Raw genomic sequence first — 19187 nt, 5'->3', positions numbered from 1 at the left:
GCCCTGTCTGAGCCCCCCAGAACACCCCTCCTGTGTGAGAACCCCACTCCTTTGACCCCATTAGATGGCTATGATATATCTTCATTCTCACTTTGGCCGGCTTTGTGCCTGGTGGTCAGATCTTGTCTTGATCTCTGTAAGTTAGCTGCAGGCCTTAACTACTGAAATATCCCCACCAGAGAGACATGGGCAGATATTACCCAAATGTCAGGCACAAGGTACTTTTGAATCTAAACTGTGTCCCAGAAGCAGCCTTAGAGGATGGGGCTTAGGGTGCATGCACCCAAAGTTGAGAAGTGTCCTGAGAGAAACCCCATACATGTGTGCACCCGTGATGAGAGAAGCCCGCAGCAGGCCCATCAGTGTATATGTTGGGGGGACAGTCACTTTTTCTGTGCTCCCTAAGTGTGTAGAAAATTGAGAAGTACATACTGGAGATCATTCAGGATGTGGGAGTAAGACAGTGAAGGATTCAATGGCAAAGATACCAGAGGAACTAGCCAAGACAGAGGGAGCAAGCCCAAAGATGGTTGGAGTCTTGGTTTACTACCTTGATTTCTACATTGCTAGAACCACTGATAATTTTGTTCCTGCCTCTGACTTTTAGCCTTTGCATTCTAAATCTGCTTAGTTGCTTTTATCAAAGATCGCATACATAGGTGCAGTACAGTTGATGGTCCTAAGACAAAGATATCAAGAGCTAGGTAAGGAGCATCAGAGATATATGCTGCATAACTATCCAATAGCTTCAAGATTGAAGCATGCACAAAAAAAAGGGGGAAATTAAGAGGAAATTTGGAACACTTCTCCCACCCCATGGGAGTGGCTAATTAATATTGCTCAGTCAGTGGACACTTGCTGGATTAACATTCCCCAGTCTGAGGAGAGGCTGATTAACATTCCTCAGACAGGAAAGGGAGCCCATCTGCAGGTGGGGAAGGCCCAGAGCAGGTAGACACAATCCACAGGACTGACCAACCCTTGCTACCTACAGACAAGAAAGGTCTTTGACACCTCATTCCCAAAGACCAATCAGTTTAAAAGTCAGACTGTTCTGCCAATCATATTGTGCCTAGTCACTGTTTCTCTAGTCTACCCCCTTAATCTGTATAAAAACTGACCAAATGGGCTATCTGGGATCACCACCTCTCTTTCAGGTGCAGGATGACCCCAATGCATTGGATCAATAAAATTCCTCTTGCTTTTTCCATCACTGGTCTCTGGTAAGCTAAGACGCACTAGAGTCACAATATCACTGAACATAGAGCACATTGATTAAACAGATGGGTTCACTTCAAGCCCCAGGAACCCTGTTATTCTGATTTTCCAAGAACATGGTTGCAGTCATAAGCAGCTTCATTTTACTATTTCATATGTATTCTGTATAATTGGGTTCAGGCCTAAAGCATGTATACCATCTTTTCAAATGACAATCTTCTGATAACTGGACTTAAGATTTAAAAAAAATATTGTGGTAGATAAAATAAACCAAAACCATAACAGTTTTGGAAGATTTGTATGTTTTAATTTAAACTTTAAATTCTATTTGCCACAGTAAAATTGACAGAAATGAATAGTTCTTATTCTTAGACTATAAAACTATTTTTCAGTAAATTAAGTTGAATAAGCTTGTCAAAATAATTCACCCACAATCTTCCTTGGAAGTCACTCAAATTATGATCCTGTGAGTCCCTGAGTGGTGATGTGAACTCTACTGGAAACATCCTTGTAAAATATCTACTATTATCTTCTTACTTGTTATCTATCTTATTACTTATTAAATATCCATTTTTACTGATTAATTACTTATAAAGTTGAAAAAATAAAATGTGGTGAAGAAATAGAGGTTTTTAAAATGTGTGAACATTGTAAGAAATACATTGAGATATTTTATATCTTGCAAATAGGTTAGATAAAGTAAATTTATATGTTACCTTAAAATATAAATTGGTTGATTGTGAAATGTGACATTAATATGGAGAATAAGAAAGCCCAAGATGGCTCAGTTTTACACAAGGATTTATAGGCTTTAAGGAATGTTGAGAGAGGAGAAATAACATTCTCTATAAAGATCACATAAATTGGTGATCCAACACCAAGTGAAACATACATATCAGTGACAATATGAAGACTGGATAGGTTGTATTTTTTACTTCAGAATATGTATATACATGATTCATGTGTGTGTGTGTTTATGTATATATATATATATTATATATATTTGTTTGTGTGTGTATATATATATATATATATGACTATTATGAAAAAAGAGGTATTGATTTGAAATAGAATAAGAAGGGATATGTAACAGATTATAAAGGAAGGAAAGGGATTATTAAATTATGTAATCCTAATATAATCTCAAAGAATTAAAAAGATAAAAATAATTTTAAAAATTGTTTTTAAAAGTTTTGTTGTTTTCAAAAGGTTCATTTTAAGTTTAGGATATCCTGAAGCTTTGGAACACCAACAGTAGAAATATGGAGTCTTAATAATGCTTTCCAATCTTTCCTTTGATCTTTCAGTCTTTACTATACAAATGAATTCTGATTGTAACAAGAAATTATTATACAGAAGTGGCTATCATGTGGCTTACCAGGCATTTTTTAAAATTGCTAGGGAGAAAAATTCTGCTACTGAACTCTCATTTTCAGGAGATTAGAATGTGCTGAGTCCTGCATGTCTGCTCTGGATGGGGCAGCATGATACTCTTCCAGACCCTGGAGCACAGACAGCAGACCTTTGGCCTCCATGTGTATTGCCAGTTGTTAGGAGTAAAGTTGTTTGTATAATAATGAACATGACTTACTTTCCTTCTTGGGGAGATGTTCTCCCTGCCAAGGTTAATGACTCCAGGATAATTAAAAGTATTATGAGTCTAGGAGGCGAGAATGTGTCTAATCTCCTTAGTAAAATTGGTGCACAATGTGACCTGTAGGAAAGACCTTAAGGCTGTAGGAAAGAACTCTGAAGACATGACTTAAAGAATGTAAAATTTCTCAACTATGTAAACTATAGGGATGCAATATGAATTCTATGAGGGACTTCACAGACTTAACAGAACAGGGGCAGCTGCACTATGAGTCAGCTTTTCAGAAAGATATTATGGAAAAAGATAATGAGTTTTATGGAGTGATGATCTCAAGGCAACATTGTTTGTGCTTACAAACTAGGCAGATTCCTGAGTTCAAGATCAGCCTGGGAGAGAGCTAGTTTATTCCTAGGTGAGGTGGGAATGGGGATCTCAGAGCTGGATCTCATCCAGCTAGTTTATTGTCTTGGCTTACAAAGGTAGGCAAATCTCTGAATTAATTACTATGCTAAAGAAAAAAAGATATACTTGCTGTCTTTCTAAGAATCAAGTGGATAAGGTCATAAAATGCTGATTTGTGGCATAATCAAAAAGGAACTTGTGTAGACAATTGAATTTATATGTAAATAAAAGCCTGGGTAGGCTTTGGTTTGCATGAACTAAACTGTTTAGATAAGCTGTCTTGAGCAGAACACAATGCTGTAAGCATGGACCCCACAATTGACTTCAAGTCATACTTTCAGAGCTGACAAAAAAAAACAACAAAAAAAAAAAAAACAAAAAAACCCTTCCTCAGAACTTCTCTCTGCATCTAGGATGGTCCTTGACAAGAATGTGAGTGTATGCAGTCAAAATCATCAAATATAAATATCATTTCAGTTATAGATATATAACATTAGCTGATGGTTATTTATCATTTGATAATAATGCATAAAGGAACTGCAATCAGTGGTGACATCTAAAAATACTGGGTTGTTATGTTTCTGTTGCTGAGAAAATACATCTCAAGTAGAGAAAAGGTTTATTTTGGCTCCTAATTTTCAAGGGTTTGTTCAACTGTTACTTAGTCCAGTGGCAACTCAGTATATTATGGTGAAATCAAAGGATCATGGATTAGATATAATATATTCATGTAGCCACGATCAGTCCAGAAAAAGAGTGAGGAGGGTGGGGAAGAGAATGTCTTTTACAAGGTATACATTCAGTAAGACAACCATTCTACCAGATTTAATTTCCTAAATATTTACACCACTTCACTGCAGTGCGACAAGTTGAAAACTACACTTTCAGAACAAGAGCTAGATACAAAGTGATACAGAATGAATTATAAACTTTTAGAAATATTGACACAAGTCCAAAAAAAGAGACACCTTGTGTGTTATGAAAAACCAATGAGAAATGGGGAAGATAGAGACTTCTGCCTTTTCATTGCTTAGTACTGGTACCTTTTCTCCTCCAGCTCAGTACATACTACACAGAACCATTTAGTTCATATCTGCTTAGTGATATTTTACGTTGTAATATTTTTGGTAATTTTGGTCCAGTCAGTGATATGCAGAAAAATAAAGTTCATGAGCAATTGGTCATAAAGCTAACTAGCCTAATCTCATCTCTGGATTTCCTGCTTATTAATTTTTCCTTCTATTCTCATTAACTCGAGATTTCTAGTCATTTCTATATGCTACTTTCTTCTTTTGAGGCATAGGCTGGTGATGGCTGCTTTGATTTCTTCCTAATTGAAAAGTGTGATGAGCTTCTTTTAGAGTGTCTACATTGAATAGAAATTTAATGTCCCTCTTTTTTTTCTATCAGTTCTGTGTTCTCATAGTACTGTCTGGATATATCCTCAAATTCTAGCTATGCCCTGTTCTTGTAAATTGTGTTTCTGTTTCTGCCCCATTAGTCATACAATGATTGCAGAGTAAAAAGTGATAGAAAACACTATCAGTAATAAAAAGATTCTCGAATCAGTGGTTTCTATTTCTTACTCTGTGGAAATAACTGTAGGGGAAAACAATGCTTAAAAGTAAACATTGATTGCTTACTAATGGCATATAATAAGACTCAAGTTCTTTTACTGAAAGTAAGTATATGCCTATGTCATAGGAAAATTAGAGATAAATTGGAGAAATTGGAGAATATTTTCTTCTTACTTTGATCAACCAGTATTCTATCAAACTATCAAAACTTAACTTTGAAAGAAAAGCTTTAATTCAGCAGTTATTTCTTTGCTGTTTTTTTATCATTTTTTCTTTTAGTGATATCCATTATTCTGATATTAGTACAGTAATTTGTACATTTGTCTAACACACTCCTTTTAGTTTAGCTAAAACTTGTGGCAACCAGATTTTTTTTTTTTAGTATCTCTTTGGTATGTGTGATGCCCATGATATGTGGTTGATATATTTGAAATATCAAACTAATCAATTTCTGGCATTTGTTTCTTTCTGTTGAGATATCATGGCTAATGTTTCTACAATAAGAAGGCCATTTCCATTAATGTTATTTTCTATTGCAACCTATAAAAGTAAGCACATTCATTAGAGAGGATTTTTTGCCATGTTCTTGGGAAATATCCTCTTTCAACCTTCTTTGCTGATTTTGTTTTACAGTTATGGGTGTAATAACTCTTCTGTGAAAAGTTTGAATTATGTGCCATTTTTGAACATATATTTTTCTCAGTTCCATAAGACTGACTAACTGGAAGTCTAAAGTTCATGGTTTATATGACACTGTGAAATGTTTACTCCTTAAAGTTGACAGTTATTGCCATATTTGCTTCCTCATTATTTATCATGTTTTGTTTAGGGATATGCATAAATCAATTGATGAACAGCCAAAATTAAGTTAAATATAAAGTATCCCTGTATCTCATCATACAGTCCACCCACTTACTGAAGGGGAAAGTTTGAAATATGTCAGAGCAATTGTTATTTTGGATGCATTCAAAGGGAAATAGAGAAAATAATAGAAACATAATATTCAGTTGTGTTCTAAATAGTAAAAATCATCACTGGCAGAATAAGGTGCAAGTGAGACTGGACATGAAGAAACCAATAATTTTCCCTGAACGGTCATCTTAAAAGCATCAGAATGTTTTATTATGTAGAAATATTTTTTCTTAAATTCTGACATGAAGACCGGTCTAGGTTTGATTTTCTCTAGATCTCAAACAATTCAATGGATCAAGCAAGGGGTATTTTTGATGCTATGAAATTTTCACAAAAGCAAATGAGAATAGAAAAGGCACAGGGATAGAAAATTTGTAATAAACATTTTATATGAGAATATAAAATTTAAGGTGGTTTTAGATGATTATATAGTCTAATATACTAACAATGTAGTATCATTGATATCATTTTAAACTGTTTTATTATTTTATTAAGTTGTTTTTTGTTCCTTCCCCCATCATTTAATTTCTTCATTTCACTCAGTCTTTTTATTTCCTGTCGATCATTATTCTGTGTGGATGATCTCTCAGTGTCTGGAAATCACTGTAAGTCTCTGATACTGGCTGGATATAGAGCCTGGAAGTCATCTTTCTTTACAAAGATCTGACAGTTGGATGAACCTATATCATAGGTTTCTTAGACACACTTGGCAAGTTAGCCATCAACTATTCATAACTATGAAGACTGAAAAAAGTCAGATATCAATTTTTTTATCTAACTGTACTAGTTAGAATTAGAGTCCTACTCAGGAATGGCTAAGTGAAAGACTCTAAGGCAATTGTTCCTGAACAAAGCACACACAGCATTCAAAAGAAAGAAATAATGCCAATGTATTCCTCAGGTGATGAGTGCTAATGAATTCAGATTGCTGAGCTAGTCTATAGCCACAGGAACAGGAAGAAATGAAATGCATAGAGACCCCAGTAAAGACTCACTGGTGATCCTATATATTAACAGTAACAGCCATAAAGCACGTGAGACTGAACCAACCTACATCAACAAAATAAATGCTATATTTGAGAAATCAACCACCACCATCATTCTAAATGGAAAAACAAAACCCCAAATCAATCTCATTAAAATCAGGGATGAGACAGTGTTAACTGTGTACTGTGTTCATTCCTGTCACATGATCCCATGCTCATTCATCAGTAATATCAATGTTAAAAACATGATGATTCAACTAAAAGGAATTGAAAAACACAATGCAATCACAATCAAAATCCATAAGAGTCTTCAAAGGATGAAGACAGTAATAGAAAATTCATAAAGATCCACAAAAATCTTCAGACAGCCAAAATAACACTGACCAAAAACACAATGCTAAAGGGATTAGCATGACAGAACTCAAGATATATTATAGAGTCATAATTATAAAACACAAAGAAACTGGAACAAGACAGATGAGTAAGAATAGAAAAGCCCTATATATGAACACTATGACTACAAACATCTGATACATGACAATAAACAACATTGATAAAAAAACACATTGAACTAAACAGCATCTTCACCAACAGTGCTGGGATATATAAACATCCACCATAGTCCAATGTAATTAGACACTTTTCTATCACTATATATAAAATAAATTTGAGCAAGATTAAAGGCCACAATGGCTGAGCTGGAATGATAAAACTGCTAAAACAGAATATAAGCAGTACTTTTCAAGATAAAGGTAAAGGAAAGGAATTTCTGAATGGGACTCCATTTACCCAGGAATTAAAGCCAACAATTGGCCGGAGGGATCTCATAAAACTAAAATGCTTTTCTAATACAGAAGTAACATTCTAGTAGAGGAAGCACCAAGTGGGTGAGAATCTATGCCAGACATACACATGACAGAGGATCACTATTCAAAAAAAAAAGAAGTTCAAAGCTAAAAAAATAAAAATAAAAAAACAATAAATAAAGAAAGAGCCTAGTAGCAGTAAAGCACTCTTTTAATCCCAAGCATGCATGAGATAAGCACAGGGGAGAATCTCTGTGAGATCAAGGCCACCCTGGTCTACAGAGTGAGTTTCAGGAAAGCCAAGTATATACAAAGAAATGTTTTGAAAAACAAACAACCCAAAAAACAGATTATAGGCCTCTAAACAAAGAATTCCCAAAAGAAGAAATATAAAAATGTAAGAAATGTCTCAAAAAGTGTTTAACATCTTTATCAATCAGAATCATTTAAAGAAAAATATTTGATAGTTTATCTTACTGCTTTCGAAATTGGTGTAATCAAGGAAACAAATGACAATAAACACTGGCAAGAAAATGGACTCATCATACTGTTACCGAAATGGAAAACAAATTCAGCCACTCTGGACTCAATGTGAAGTCTCTCTCTCTCTCTCTCTCTCTCTCTCTCTCTCTCTCTCTCTCTCTCTCTCTCTCTCTCTCTCTCTCTCTCTCTCTCTAGTTGAAGAATAAATACTACTATTGTTTGAAATAAAATTCCCAGGACAGGCAAGATAAAAGTTTCCAGCAGCTGCCTGGAAAAAGCCAATGAATGATAAATGACATTAACTTACTATGGTCTTATATCAAATGCCTCTCTCGCCAATATATCACCTCTTCTTTGTGTTAGAAAATTGTCCATGCTATTAATGTAATTAATAACAAATGAACCAACATACTGACAGCTGCATTGTTATATTTGGATATATCTAAATCATTTATTTTTTTTAATGAAGGGTTGTGTTACATAACAGGATAGTTTCAAAAAGGAGAAAATTAAAAGAAACGTGGGAGAAATAAATTACTGAAGATTAATTTGGTTTTCTGGATCTTGACACATGTAACCATCAAAATACCGACACTTCAAGTGTTTAAGATAATGTTCAACCTTATCTGTGTCAACAAATAGGCAATAGGACAATTTATAAAGAGCAAAAAATCTTGATTCTTCATTGGTTGACTGTAAGGATGCAAGCTCTGACCAAACAGGGTACTCTTCATTTTCTTCAATTTCATGTTTAACCTAAAAACAAATGATAGTTATATGATTACTGTTTATATTTCACTGTTCCTTTACTTGTTAGTGTTGATTTATATTATTATAATATCAGCAATGTAAACTGTAGCCAGAGTCAATAGATTTTATATGCCTAAACTCGGGTAATATATCCCTTAATCACCTAAAAACTCTATGCAAGTTGCAAGTAGACATTTACTAACACGAAGTTTAATCAGGATGAAGTATATTATTTTGGGACAAGTCATGTAGAAGATCACAGACTTATGTTGGGAAAAGGCAGGATGTATTAGTTGTTAACAGTTTTCTCACATAGGATACACAGAAGTCAGGAATGGTAGTAATAACATATTTAGAGGTAGTTCACTTCTTCAGGAAAGGTAATGACCCAGTGATTGTGAGGAACAGCTTGATCCCTTAGTGGTCAGACTTTACACAACACTGAATGCTTGTAATTTGCTCTTGTGTAGTAAGTTGTTTCCAAATTTAAGATTCATCACATAAACCACATCATTTACAAAAAAAAATATGAAAAGTAAGAATATGTCTCACCTTCTTAGCAATCTTCATGATGCGATCCAGAAGGATTTTATTTTTTACCTCAATATCTTTGACTCTTGCAAGAATCGCAAAAGGGGCTCCTGGCATATTCTTTAGTTCTGTCTCCATGTGATACAGAGGGTTGTCCCAGGCACGCAGTATACTTCGTATCATTTTCAGAAAGTCTGACAGCTACACAATAGTAAGAAATTATGTTAAAGTAAGATCAGCATGAACTATATTTTGTTTTAATCAGTGAAGTACAATTAAAATATTCATTTGTTATTTTTATGGAATATATAATATTTCTGAAGATGAAACTATCGAAAGTTATAGAATTTCAACCATTCTCTTGTATTTTATTAAATAATATACTATGTTCTAATAGTATATTATAGTGTTTATATTATATAATATATATTAATATATATTAATATATATTATATAATATTATATAATCATAATGAATAAATAAATATATATATAATATTATATAATTATAATGAATAAAATTATAATAATAGTTTTCTATATATAGTGTATATATTATATATTATTATATAATAGTGTTCCAATGAACCACCATGTTGCTTTTACTATGTTTTCATTCAGAAATTGTACCATTCAATTTTCCTGTAAGGTCTTGTCAATATTACTGTGTCACTTGTTCATGAAAATTAAAAATTTTGTTAGTTTTCAGTAGATGCCAACAGTACCAGATACAAAAAGACAGTTATCACCAATGTCAATGCCAAATGGTGTAATCATTTTAGCCTAGAGTCATCACTCCGATTAAATTTTTGACAGTCTTACTCATTTAAAGTTCTTAGGTTATTTTGGAGTACAAGAACAAAGATTTAATAAAGAAAATATGGCATTTATTAATGGGCTTTCCTTAGTCTACTTCCCTTCATGCCTTTGCCTCCAGCACAACAGTGATCTTTCTGCATGAGTAGATGAAGAAGGCACAGTGTTGCTTTCATTACCAGCATCAGTGGGAATCTCATTGTAGTATGGCCTTCCTATATGTGTTCAATACCAGGATCATAAAAAGGTTCACATTTAAAATACTTGCTGTGTTAGATATCTGTTAGCTACTCTAATGACAATGAAAATAAAGAGTAGAGAAGAAATCCAATGGACTTTGCAAAGAAAATTGCATAAAGAAATGATAGGAAAATACACAAGAAATGGTAACAGATTCTGAGAGCATGAGGCATAGTGAGTGGTTGAGTTGCAACAAGAGCAGATTCCAATTCTTACTGTGCATGCTTTTGGTAAAAGTTCTGTATTAACTTAACAAATCTTCAATTTGCTTTTCTTAGCTAGTTTAATAATATTACATTCAGTGAGGACACTGGAGTGAAGTGGATACAGTAGTTGGTGAAGTTTCTACTGATGGAAATTATTTTCACAGGTTTCATCACTCATTCTTCTTCACTTCTCCCTGACTTCAATTCTTTCACTTTAATATGATCCTCAAATAAAATTGTGTCAAAATTACTTATGGCAGAGAATCAGAAAAGAGATATCATAACAATTACAAATCATGGCTGCCATTATAATTTAAACTTCCCTTCATATTTAAGGGCATGGTTTCATCCTAAAAAACATTATATGGTGTTTTCTGAGTCAATTTGTAATATATAATAAATTTAACCATATTATTATCTTTTATACATACACACAAATGTATCTTTAAACATAGATGTCCAATTCAGGTCAACGCTTTCAACAGAATGATAAGTGAGCTAGGGAGAGTATGATTGCTACTATGTTGTCATCTAAATAGATAATTTATAGCTATGCTTTACAATTATACAAAAATATAATTATTTTATTATTCATAAACTGTACAATATGGTTTTTTATTACTCAATCTTCATAGATTTTCCAGAAGAAATGTATACCACATTTATTGCAGTGTTTATAATAATCTACAGAACAGCAAAGCCAGTGTACCACTTTAGATGTTTATGATCAAACCAGTGTCCATCTTTAGATGTTTAGGATCAAACCATAGGTGGGAGACTCACTGAGATCCTTTTGGCTTCCTTTTCTGTTTTTGGTGTTTTGAGTGACAAAGTGTGACAGCTGTTGAGACCATTGACAACAAATTCATCATGTCTGTTAAATTGTAATGTCTGTAGAGGTCAAAAGTAGAAATCAAGTTAGTTGTAATTAATAATGTTGCAAAAACATCCCATGACCAGACTATGAACTCATTCAGTAGATGTGTAATTTTTAAAATGACTTTTGTAGGACTTCAAAATTAAGAAGAAACATAATTGAAAGATTCTCTTTGTCCCATTAAATCTATAATTTCATTTTGTTTTTATCTAAATTTTTATTTGTGGACAATTTTGTCTCTTACTATGTGCTATAATGCCTTTTTATCCAAAATTCACTGTTTTGATGTGAAATTTTAAAAATAAAATATAAAAAGCAGCAAATTTTTTTAAAAAATTATCTTTGCCTTAGATTTTAGCCAACATCATAGTATATATCCATCTATCCTTCAGTTCTCTTGTTTGTTCTGGCTCATAAGTGGTGTGTTTCTATTTAAAAGGCATTGTACATGTAGACTCTTCTTTGTAGTAACTCTCAAAGTTAATCACAGATCCTCATTAAAATTGAATTACCCTCAACAAAATTAGTTATCAAATATAGGCACCTTAAAAATATAAAAACAATGAAGAAATATTAAAATACAAAGTATTAATTCACAAGTAGATAATTTTTTAAATGTAGTATTTGTGTAATTATATTATGTAAATATCTGTTATTTCAAATTAACAGATATTTTGTGAAACTAATCAATCATTAAGAAGATTTCAAATTTAAAAGACTATCAATTTAAAATAGAAAATTTTAAAAAATGAGTTAAAAAGATAGTATGAGGAAAATTTTGTGTAAAATTTAGGGACACATTCTACAGCTGTACTTCATTAGGTTGAGGCTTTATTTACCTTCTCCTGTTTGACACTGGCTCACTTAGAATTAGTAACATTCAGTCATCAAGTAAAGAAAACTTACCCTCACTTCTTTTTTTTTTTTTTCCCAAGACAAAGTTTCTCTGTATAGCACTGGCTGTCCTGGAACTCACTCTGTAGATCAGGCTAGCCTAAAACTCAGAAATCCACCTGTCTCTGCCTCCAAAGTGCTGGGATTAAAGGCATGCACCACCACTGCCCAGCTTACCCTCATTTCTAAGTGTGTCCCTTTATTGAGTACAATTAAGTAAAAAGAAAATTTGCATAAGAATTCCTAGCATTTGTGGGCTGTTGAAAGCTTTAGTTTTTACCAGTACCTGACACAGACTCAGTTTAGATTATTTCTATTCAGTCTGTGGACTTCATTACAATAAAATACTTACTGTTGGATATATACAGTGAGCTCAATGAAGAGTCCCTTAGGAACGGGTTCCCTACCAGCATGGTTAGGACAACAGGATTTTTTCCTATGACAACTTTTAGAACATTATGTCACAGTATATTTATATTTGTAGATATATTTATAGTAGAAGAAATTTAGAGATGTCTCTGTATTCATCATAAATCTGAGATTATCTGAACTGACTAACTAACTCTATTGCATGATTTAGGCCTGATGTTTTCTTTACTTATGGGGGTATCCTATGGAAAATTAGGTTCATGGTGCTCTCTTATCTAACTTACAGTGTAATACAACTGTTTTTTTGGAAAAAAAAAAACCTGGAAGTAAATGAAGTACTTACAAATGTAATGAACATGTCTGATGAGAAATTACTGGATATCTAGAGTAAGACAAAGGGAAGAAAAGTCATGAGTGAAAGTCAACATGAATATACACTTAATGCAAATGTAGAGATATATATTTTATGGGATTCCCATTGTGACAGTCCAACCCAATCTCTTTACCATCCTTGATTTTGATTGATCTTGATAACATAACATGATTATCAGGGAGAGAGAACTTGTTTATGCAGACCTCCTATTATTTAAGCATTATCTATAGGTATATAGTAGGAATGATCAAACACTTAAGGGTTTCTGAATATCTATAACTTTGTCCTTATTTGGAATCTACTGCAGTTTAAATTAGGTCTATTCCATTCACTTCTTTATTAAACAACTGCAGTACCGTAATGAAGATGCTAGTTGACAATCCATCCTGCAACCAAGATCAGGCAATAGGACTTCTAATGTGGCTATGCCTTTCTGAATTCTCTGAAACAACTTTTGAGAAAAGAGTTTTATTTTCAATAAAGTCATTTGTTGTGAATCTGAAAGAAATCCTGAATGCCCCATCCTCCTTGTGCTGCTTTATAGAGGTCGATGCTTTATTTGATATGCAAAGGTGAATTACCTGAAATTTGATTTATGGTGACTGCTATTAAATTATAACACCCTTCCAGTACTCACATAGACTCTCACTATTGAACAATGCCTGAAGTCACTGAGGTACTTACAAATATCCTGCGTGTTTCTATAGCTAGGCCATTGATGTGCTGGGACAGTATGATGGCATCATCAAAAAGGTCTTCGGTAAGCATTTCACTAATGCCTGATCCACTGCCCATTGTGGGTACAGAGGCCACATTCTCGCACAGAAGAAGATTTGACACCAAGAGTATCTGCAGTGTCCCTGATACAGAGAAAAAGCTATGCTGAGATCCATTCATCTAAAGTTATCAACACTATTTCTGCCTAGTATGTTCCACTGTATTGTTTGCATGCTCCATGATTCTGTGATAGTACATAACTATATTTTACAGTAATAAAGTCATTATATATACATTGTTGCACAAATGTAGTTTTACAGCTTGGTAATTTTTTACATTTTAGACTGATACCAGAAAAGACTTGAAAGTTTTCAACAGTTTCTCTTTAAACTAACTTTGAGTGTTGTTGTTGTTGTTGTTGTTGTTGTTGTTGTTGTTGTTGTTTTTAAGTCACTGAGTATAGAAAGTTTAAGGGTTTTGGAATTTATCCTCTTTGTTTGTTTTGTTTTGTTTTTTGTTTTTGTGTTTTTGTGTCAAATTCTCTAAGAAACTAATTCTAAGTGAATGTGCAATATTTACATTTTGACAAGGACAGCACATTTTATCTGTTACTTGCATATTCGTGCCTCATAGGATTAAACTTATGATTATTTGGCATCTAATAGTGAAAATAAGAATAATGTTATGAGAAAGATAGTCTACATTGGCCTTGATAGCTCACAACAATAAAGCCATGCATAGCTGTTTTATGCAAAAGCTCCCAATTGATTTTTCTATAAATTTTTGTTTTATAATGACATTGTGAGTAGACTGTAACATTCTCAAACTAAACTGGTAAAAGAGAACAACCCTATGGTTAAATAAATTTCCCTGAGCCTGGTTCACAGTTGGTGAGATAGATTCTCTAGATGCAATCACTGTAAACATTTCATGCCATATTTGCATGTCCTACACATCTGTGTGGCATCTTGAGCCTATGGATGTCAGAAACCACATCCATGTGTTTCTTGTAAAAAGCACAAACTTTACCTTAGATCACATGAGCGCAATAGCCCTGCCTAGTAACCATTTTAACTACATTTCTTGCTCTGTTCAACAACCACCTTTAAGTTTTTAAGCATGATTACTGCTGGATTTTTCATAAATTTGCTAATTCAACAGAAAGACAGAAACTAAACTTGTAAGTTATTGACAGTTAGACTCTCAAAAAAATGAAACAATTTGCAGAAAAATGTTAAAAGCATGTTTAATCTCTTGACTCTGTCTCTAAAGGAACTTCTAAAATTAAAAATATATATATATTCAAAAATATAAATCACCTGCACACTTTCATGACACCAAACGTGTCCAGCCTAACAGGCAAGGCAAAGCCTGGCAACCTATACCTGAAGAAACTGAACAAATGCCATGTGCGGTTCTGGTTTGCTTGTTTGTTTGTTTGTTTGTTTTGTTTTGTATTTGTGGCCTTTTCTATTTTGTTTGGGCATTTACTATATTATTGGCTCTTATTTGTTTGTTTATAATTTATTTTTAGGAGAGAGACAATCTGAAGTTGGTTGGCTAGGGAGTTTAGAGGTATCTAGTAGGAGTCAGGTAACGAGACAAAACAAATTGTATAGAAATATTTTAGTTCACAAGAGAAAAATAAAATTAGCATAAGAAAAATTAAACATATGAAATTGTATAGCATAAAATGGAACTAAGTACATTTGACTACATAATCATTACACAATTCCTTGTGTAAAGCTTATTTTTTAACAAATATGATGGTTCTTGACTTTATTTTACGTGCTATAAAGTTTTATATGTATATATGTGTGCACACGTATACATGTTTGTAAATGTATATGTTTGTTGATTTTCATCTTAAAACATTTCATAATCTAAGAGGGGGTAAAATGGACAAATATCTTTGTTCTTCATTTCATAATATCTATAGTTATCGTTAATGATTTTTTTCTTACTAGTGTTACCTTCAGAAATCTAGCACAAGCAACTATACTAAATCACACCTTTATTGAAATGTCATTCAGTTTACTCAAGATTATCCAAGGGTCAAAGACACATATGTACTATCATTGCCTACCTTAAGTTTTAACACTAATATTTTTAAATAACCATTTTTATTATTTATAAATAAATGCATGAAATTGATAGTAACTATAAAACTGTGCAGTAGAAAGTATAGTAGGACAATTTATGGCTTGCTAACATTACTTATATTTTCAACCATGTCTGGTTTCAATAAACATGAAATAATTGATTCAAAATAGCTATGGTCAGAAATGATATACAAAAAACTTGCACTGAATATATAAGTTAAATTTCTCAGCTATTCACTCCATATCTGCTAAAATGCTGGTTCTGAAACAGTTATACAAGATATATCCAAAAAGATTAGATTAAAGATTTCTATTCAGATTTAAAGACTTATCTATCTTTTTGTATCCCTTGGACTTCTTTTTTATTGTCTAATTGCTCTGGCTAAGACATCCAGTACTAGATTGAATAGGTAGGGTGAGAGTGGGCAGCCTTGACTAGTCCCTGATTTTAGTGTAAAGACTTATCTATAAACACTGGACCTTTTGGGAATAAAGGGTGGCTTAAAGGTGTTGAGAGAAAAGAGAGCCAAGATAGGGATTTTTACAAAACAGTAAATTTTTGTGGCCACTTAATGAAAGCTGTGTCATCAAATAGCACAGATAGCCCAGAAAGATAACGAAGATACTTAGGCAAAGCAATTTCTTACAGTTTTACATTAATAAATATATCAGTGGGGGACAGTTGAGAAGCAGTGCTAATACAGTGAAAACCCAAACTGTAATATCCTGAAGTGAGACATAGCTTCCCCCATTTAAAAACTATTGGTCAAAAGAATCTTCCAAAATGAGAATAATGTTTTGAAGTCAAATAATCAAGTAGGATAACTCATGTTCAATCCTAAGGGAACAATAAAAACAATAAAATAATAATTTCTTCTTTCTAAATTTGTGACAATTTGAAATTATTGATATTTGGGTTCCCAGAAAATTACCATTTCTTAATTTCTTCAACATCAATCTCTGAGCTTTATTTTTTTTAATCTAAACCTGCCATGACATCTGAGTATTTTTAAACATACATTGTTTCTAACAATTAAATAATATTATTCTATCACCTTTCTCTTGAGTGTGAGAGTATATGTGTTTATATGTGTTTTCATATATGTTCAGGTGTGTATATAAGGCAAAGAACAACTTCAAGTGTTACTAAATACCAACCACAACTGTGTTTAATATTTTAGGGATGAAAACTCTCACTGCCCTGAAACTTGATAAATAAATTAGACTGGCTGGCCAGTCAGGCTCAAGGTCCCATCTGCATCTACTGTCCCAGAATGGAGATTATGATCCTAAACCACTAAGTCTGGCTCATATTGCCCATTTCTTCCTTTCCTTCAAGTAAGATAAAGAATACTAATTAGTTACTGTCACTTAGCATAATCAAAAGGGTTCCTATTTTTGCAAACCGGTATAAACTGTCTACAATAAACTTGTAAATATTCTTCCTTGTTTTCAGTTTTTTTCTTAGCATGCTGATATGCTATTTGAACAAATAAAAATGTCTGTTAACACATGAGACAGGTTTCTGGCAAAAGGGTTCCATCTTTATTTTATTTTTTTGATTATCAAATGGATTTATATATTTAAAAATGCTCAATTAACAAGATGCCCACATAATTAGAATAGCTACCCAATATCCAATTGTCTAAATTTAGATATAAGTTGCTACCCAGGACTTCTCACGACCCATCTGTCTTTCTTCATGGTCTCCAGCTTCCTTCCTTTTTTTATTGGATATTTTGTTTATTTACAATACAGATGTCATCCCATTTCTCCTCCCTAGAACTCCCTATCCAATTCCCCCTCCTCCTTTTTGCTTTTATACCATAATTACATGCATGTATTAAGGTCAGTTCTAGGTTGAGGGTCTAGGAATACAATAGATGCAAATAGTCAAGGAACAAGCAAGACAATAAACACAAATAGACAAAGAAAAAGCAAGGCATTAAACCCAATTATGTGAACACTCCCATTATCACTGTTTCTAAGGGCTTATCAGGATGACTAAAGTATCTGAGCCTACTTCCCTGTCCTAGCCCAAGGTCATTTTCATGTCTGAAGCCTATTTCCTTGTTTTAGACTAAAATTTAGTTTCTTATCTGAGATTACTTTTTTGTTCGAGCCTAAGATTTAGATTCCTACCTGAAATTATTTCTTTGTTCTAGCCTATTGTCAGATTCCTGCCTGAAGTCCACTTCCTTGTCCTTGGCTAATATCATATTTCTGCCAAGCAACCCATTTCCTTGTCCATCCTATAGCCTTGGAGAAATAATAGGTTATTCAGGTACACCCAGAAAAGCATTACTAAGAGGTAACTTACAGAAGCATGGTTGAGTCAGTGAGGGACACATTGCAGAGTAGTTCCACCACAGGATGTGGGGCCCTGGCGAAGGTTGCTGAACTGTGGTCCTGGTGTTTACTTACTTTGTACATCCTATATACACTAGCAGTTTGCCCCAAGGCCACTTACTGCTGTAACAGGAAGGAAATAAGTTATAAACCATTAGGTATTTTCTCAATGACACTCCTGCATCAGATAATGTCAACATCATCATCAGAATTATCACATTAATACCTGCAAAGCCAAGTTGACTTCATGGTCTATGCATGATGAGCATGTCAGAGCAGACGCAAATTGCTGTTCTTTATCACATCACTGCTTCACCTAATTCTCACATTTGTTCTCTAACCTTTGGTACATTCCCTGCCTTCTGAGGCAGTTAAGATGTATATAATGATAAGATTTTTCCTGAGCTTAGGACCACCATGTTCAGGTGATTCAGTTAATCACACAAGGAAAGACAAATAATCAGTTATTATAGTCTGAACCCTTATAAAGTACAAGTTTTGCTCATCTTAGAACACAAAGCATTGCTTCTCTCCTTTATGTGGGCTGTTAATCAAATCACAAAGTTGATACTTTCTGTCAGAACTACTGTATGACTATTATGTTAGTGGGCATGTGTTGCCATGCTTGCCCCTAGAATTAGCATGTAGTTTGTCTTCCCAATGCTGAGAGTTGTCCACAAGAAGATTCCCTAGTTTCTTTGGAGCCATGAAACTAGGCAGCACAGTCAAAGTTCCAGTTCAATACCACTTTGATTTATCCATATAGTGGAACCAGAGATTGAAATGGTTTCAACATTTGAGTCCATTCAGTTTACTACTGGCGCGTATCTAACAGTATCCTCAGGAGCCTGAATGGTGTTGGGAGCCTTAGAGACCTTACCTTCTATTTACTCTAGGCACTAACGTTGTGTTAAATAACCTAATACCAGTTGGAAATGTCTTTCCCCATAAAATTGTGTAATGTATTATCAGTTATTTAACTGCT

General features: G+C 33.5%; 1 protein-coding gene across 1 annotated transcript; it reads right to left on the bottom strand.

Moving 5' to 3' along the window:
• Positions 1 to 8512: 8512 nt before the first annotated feature.
• Positions 8513 to 18204, bottom strand: LOC117714192 (prolactin-7B1). Its single transcript, XM_034510861.2, has 6 exons — positions 18174 to 18204; positions 13719 to 13894; positions 13005 to 13043; positions 11305 to 11412; positions 9281 to 9460; positions 8513 to 8734 (listed from the first exon to the last, which is right to left on the bottom strand). Exons 1-6 carry the CDS (start codon positions 18202 to 18204, stop codon positions 8513 to 8515), a joined length of 756 nt encoding a protein of 251 aa, XP_034366752.1.
• Positions 18205 to 19187: the final 983 nt, after the last annotated feature.

This window comes from Arvicanthis niloticus, chromosome 8, assembly GCF_011762505.2.
Source record: "Arvicanthis niloticus isolate mArvNil1 chromosome 8, mArvNil1.pat.X, whole genome shotgun sequence".
In the NCBI taxonomy this organism is placed as follows: domain Eukaryota; kingdom Metazoa; phylum Chordata; class Mammalia; order Rodentia; family Muridae; genus Arvicanthis; species Arvicanthis niloticus.
This window is presented reverse-complemented; position numbering and strand designations above follow the sequence as displayed.

Excerpts from the sequence above, each read along its gene's own strand:
- LOC117714192 (XM_034510861.2), bottom strand. The coding sequence starts at position 18,204 with ATGTGTCCCTCACTGACTCAACCATGCTTCT. Across the intron at positions 13,895-18,173 it reads ACTGACTCAACCATGCTTCT|GGACACTGCAGATACTCTTG; the intron begins GTAAGTTACCTC and ends TCTCTGTATCAG. Across the intron at positions 13,044-13,718 it reads TAGAAACACGCAGGATATTT|ATATCCAGTAATTTCTCATC; the intron begins GTAAGTACCTCA and ends GTCTTACTCTAG.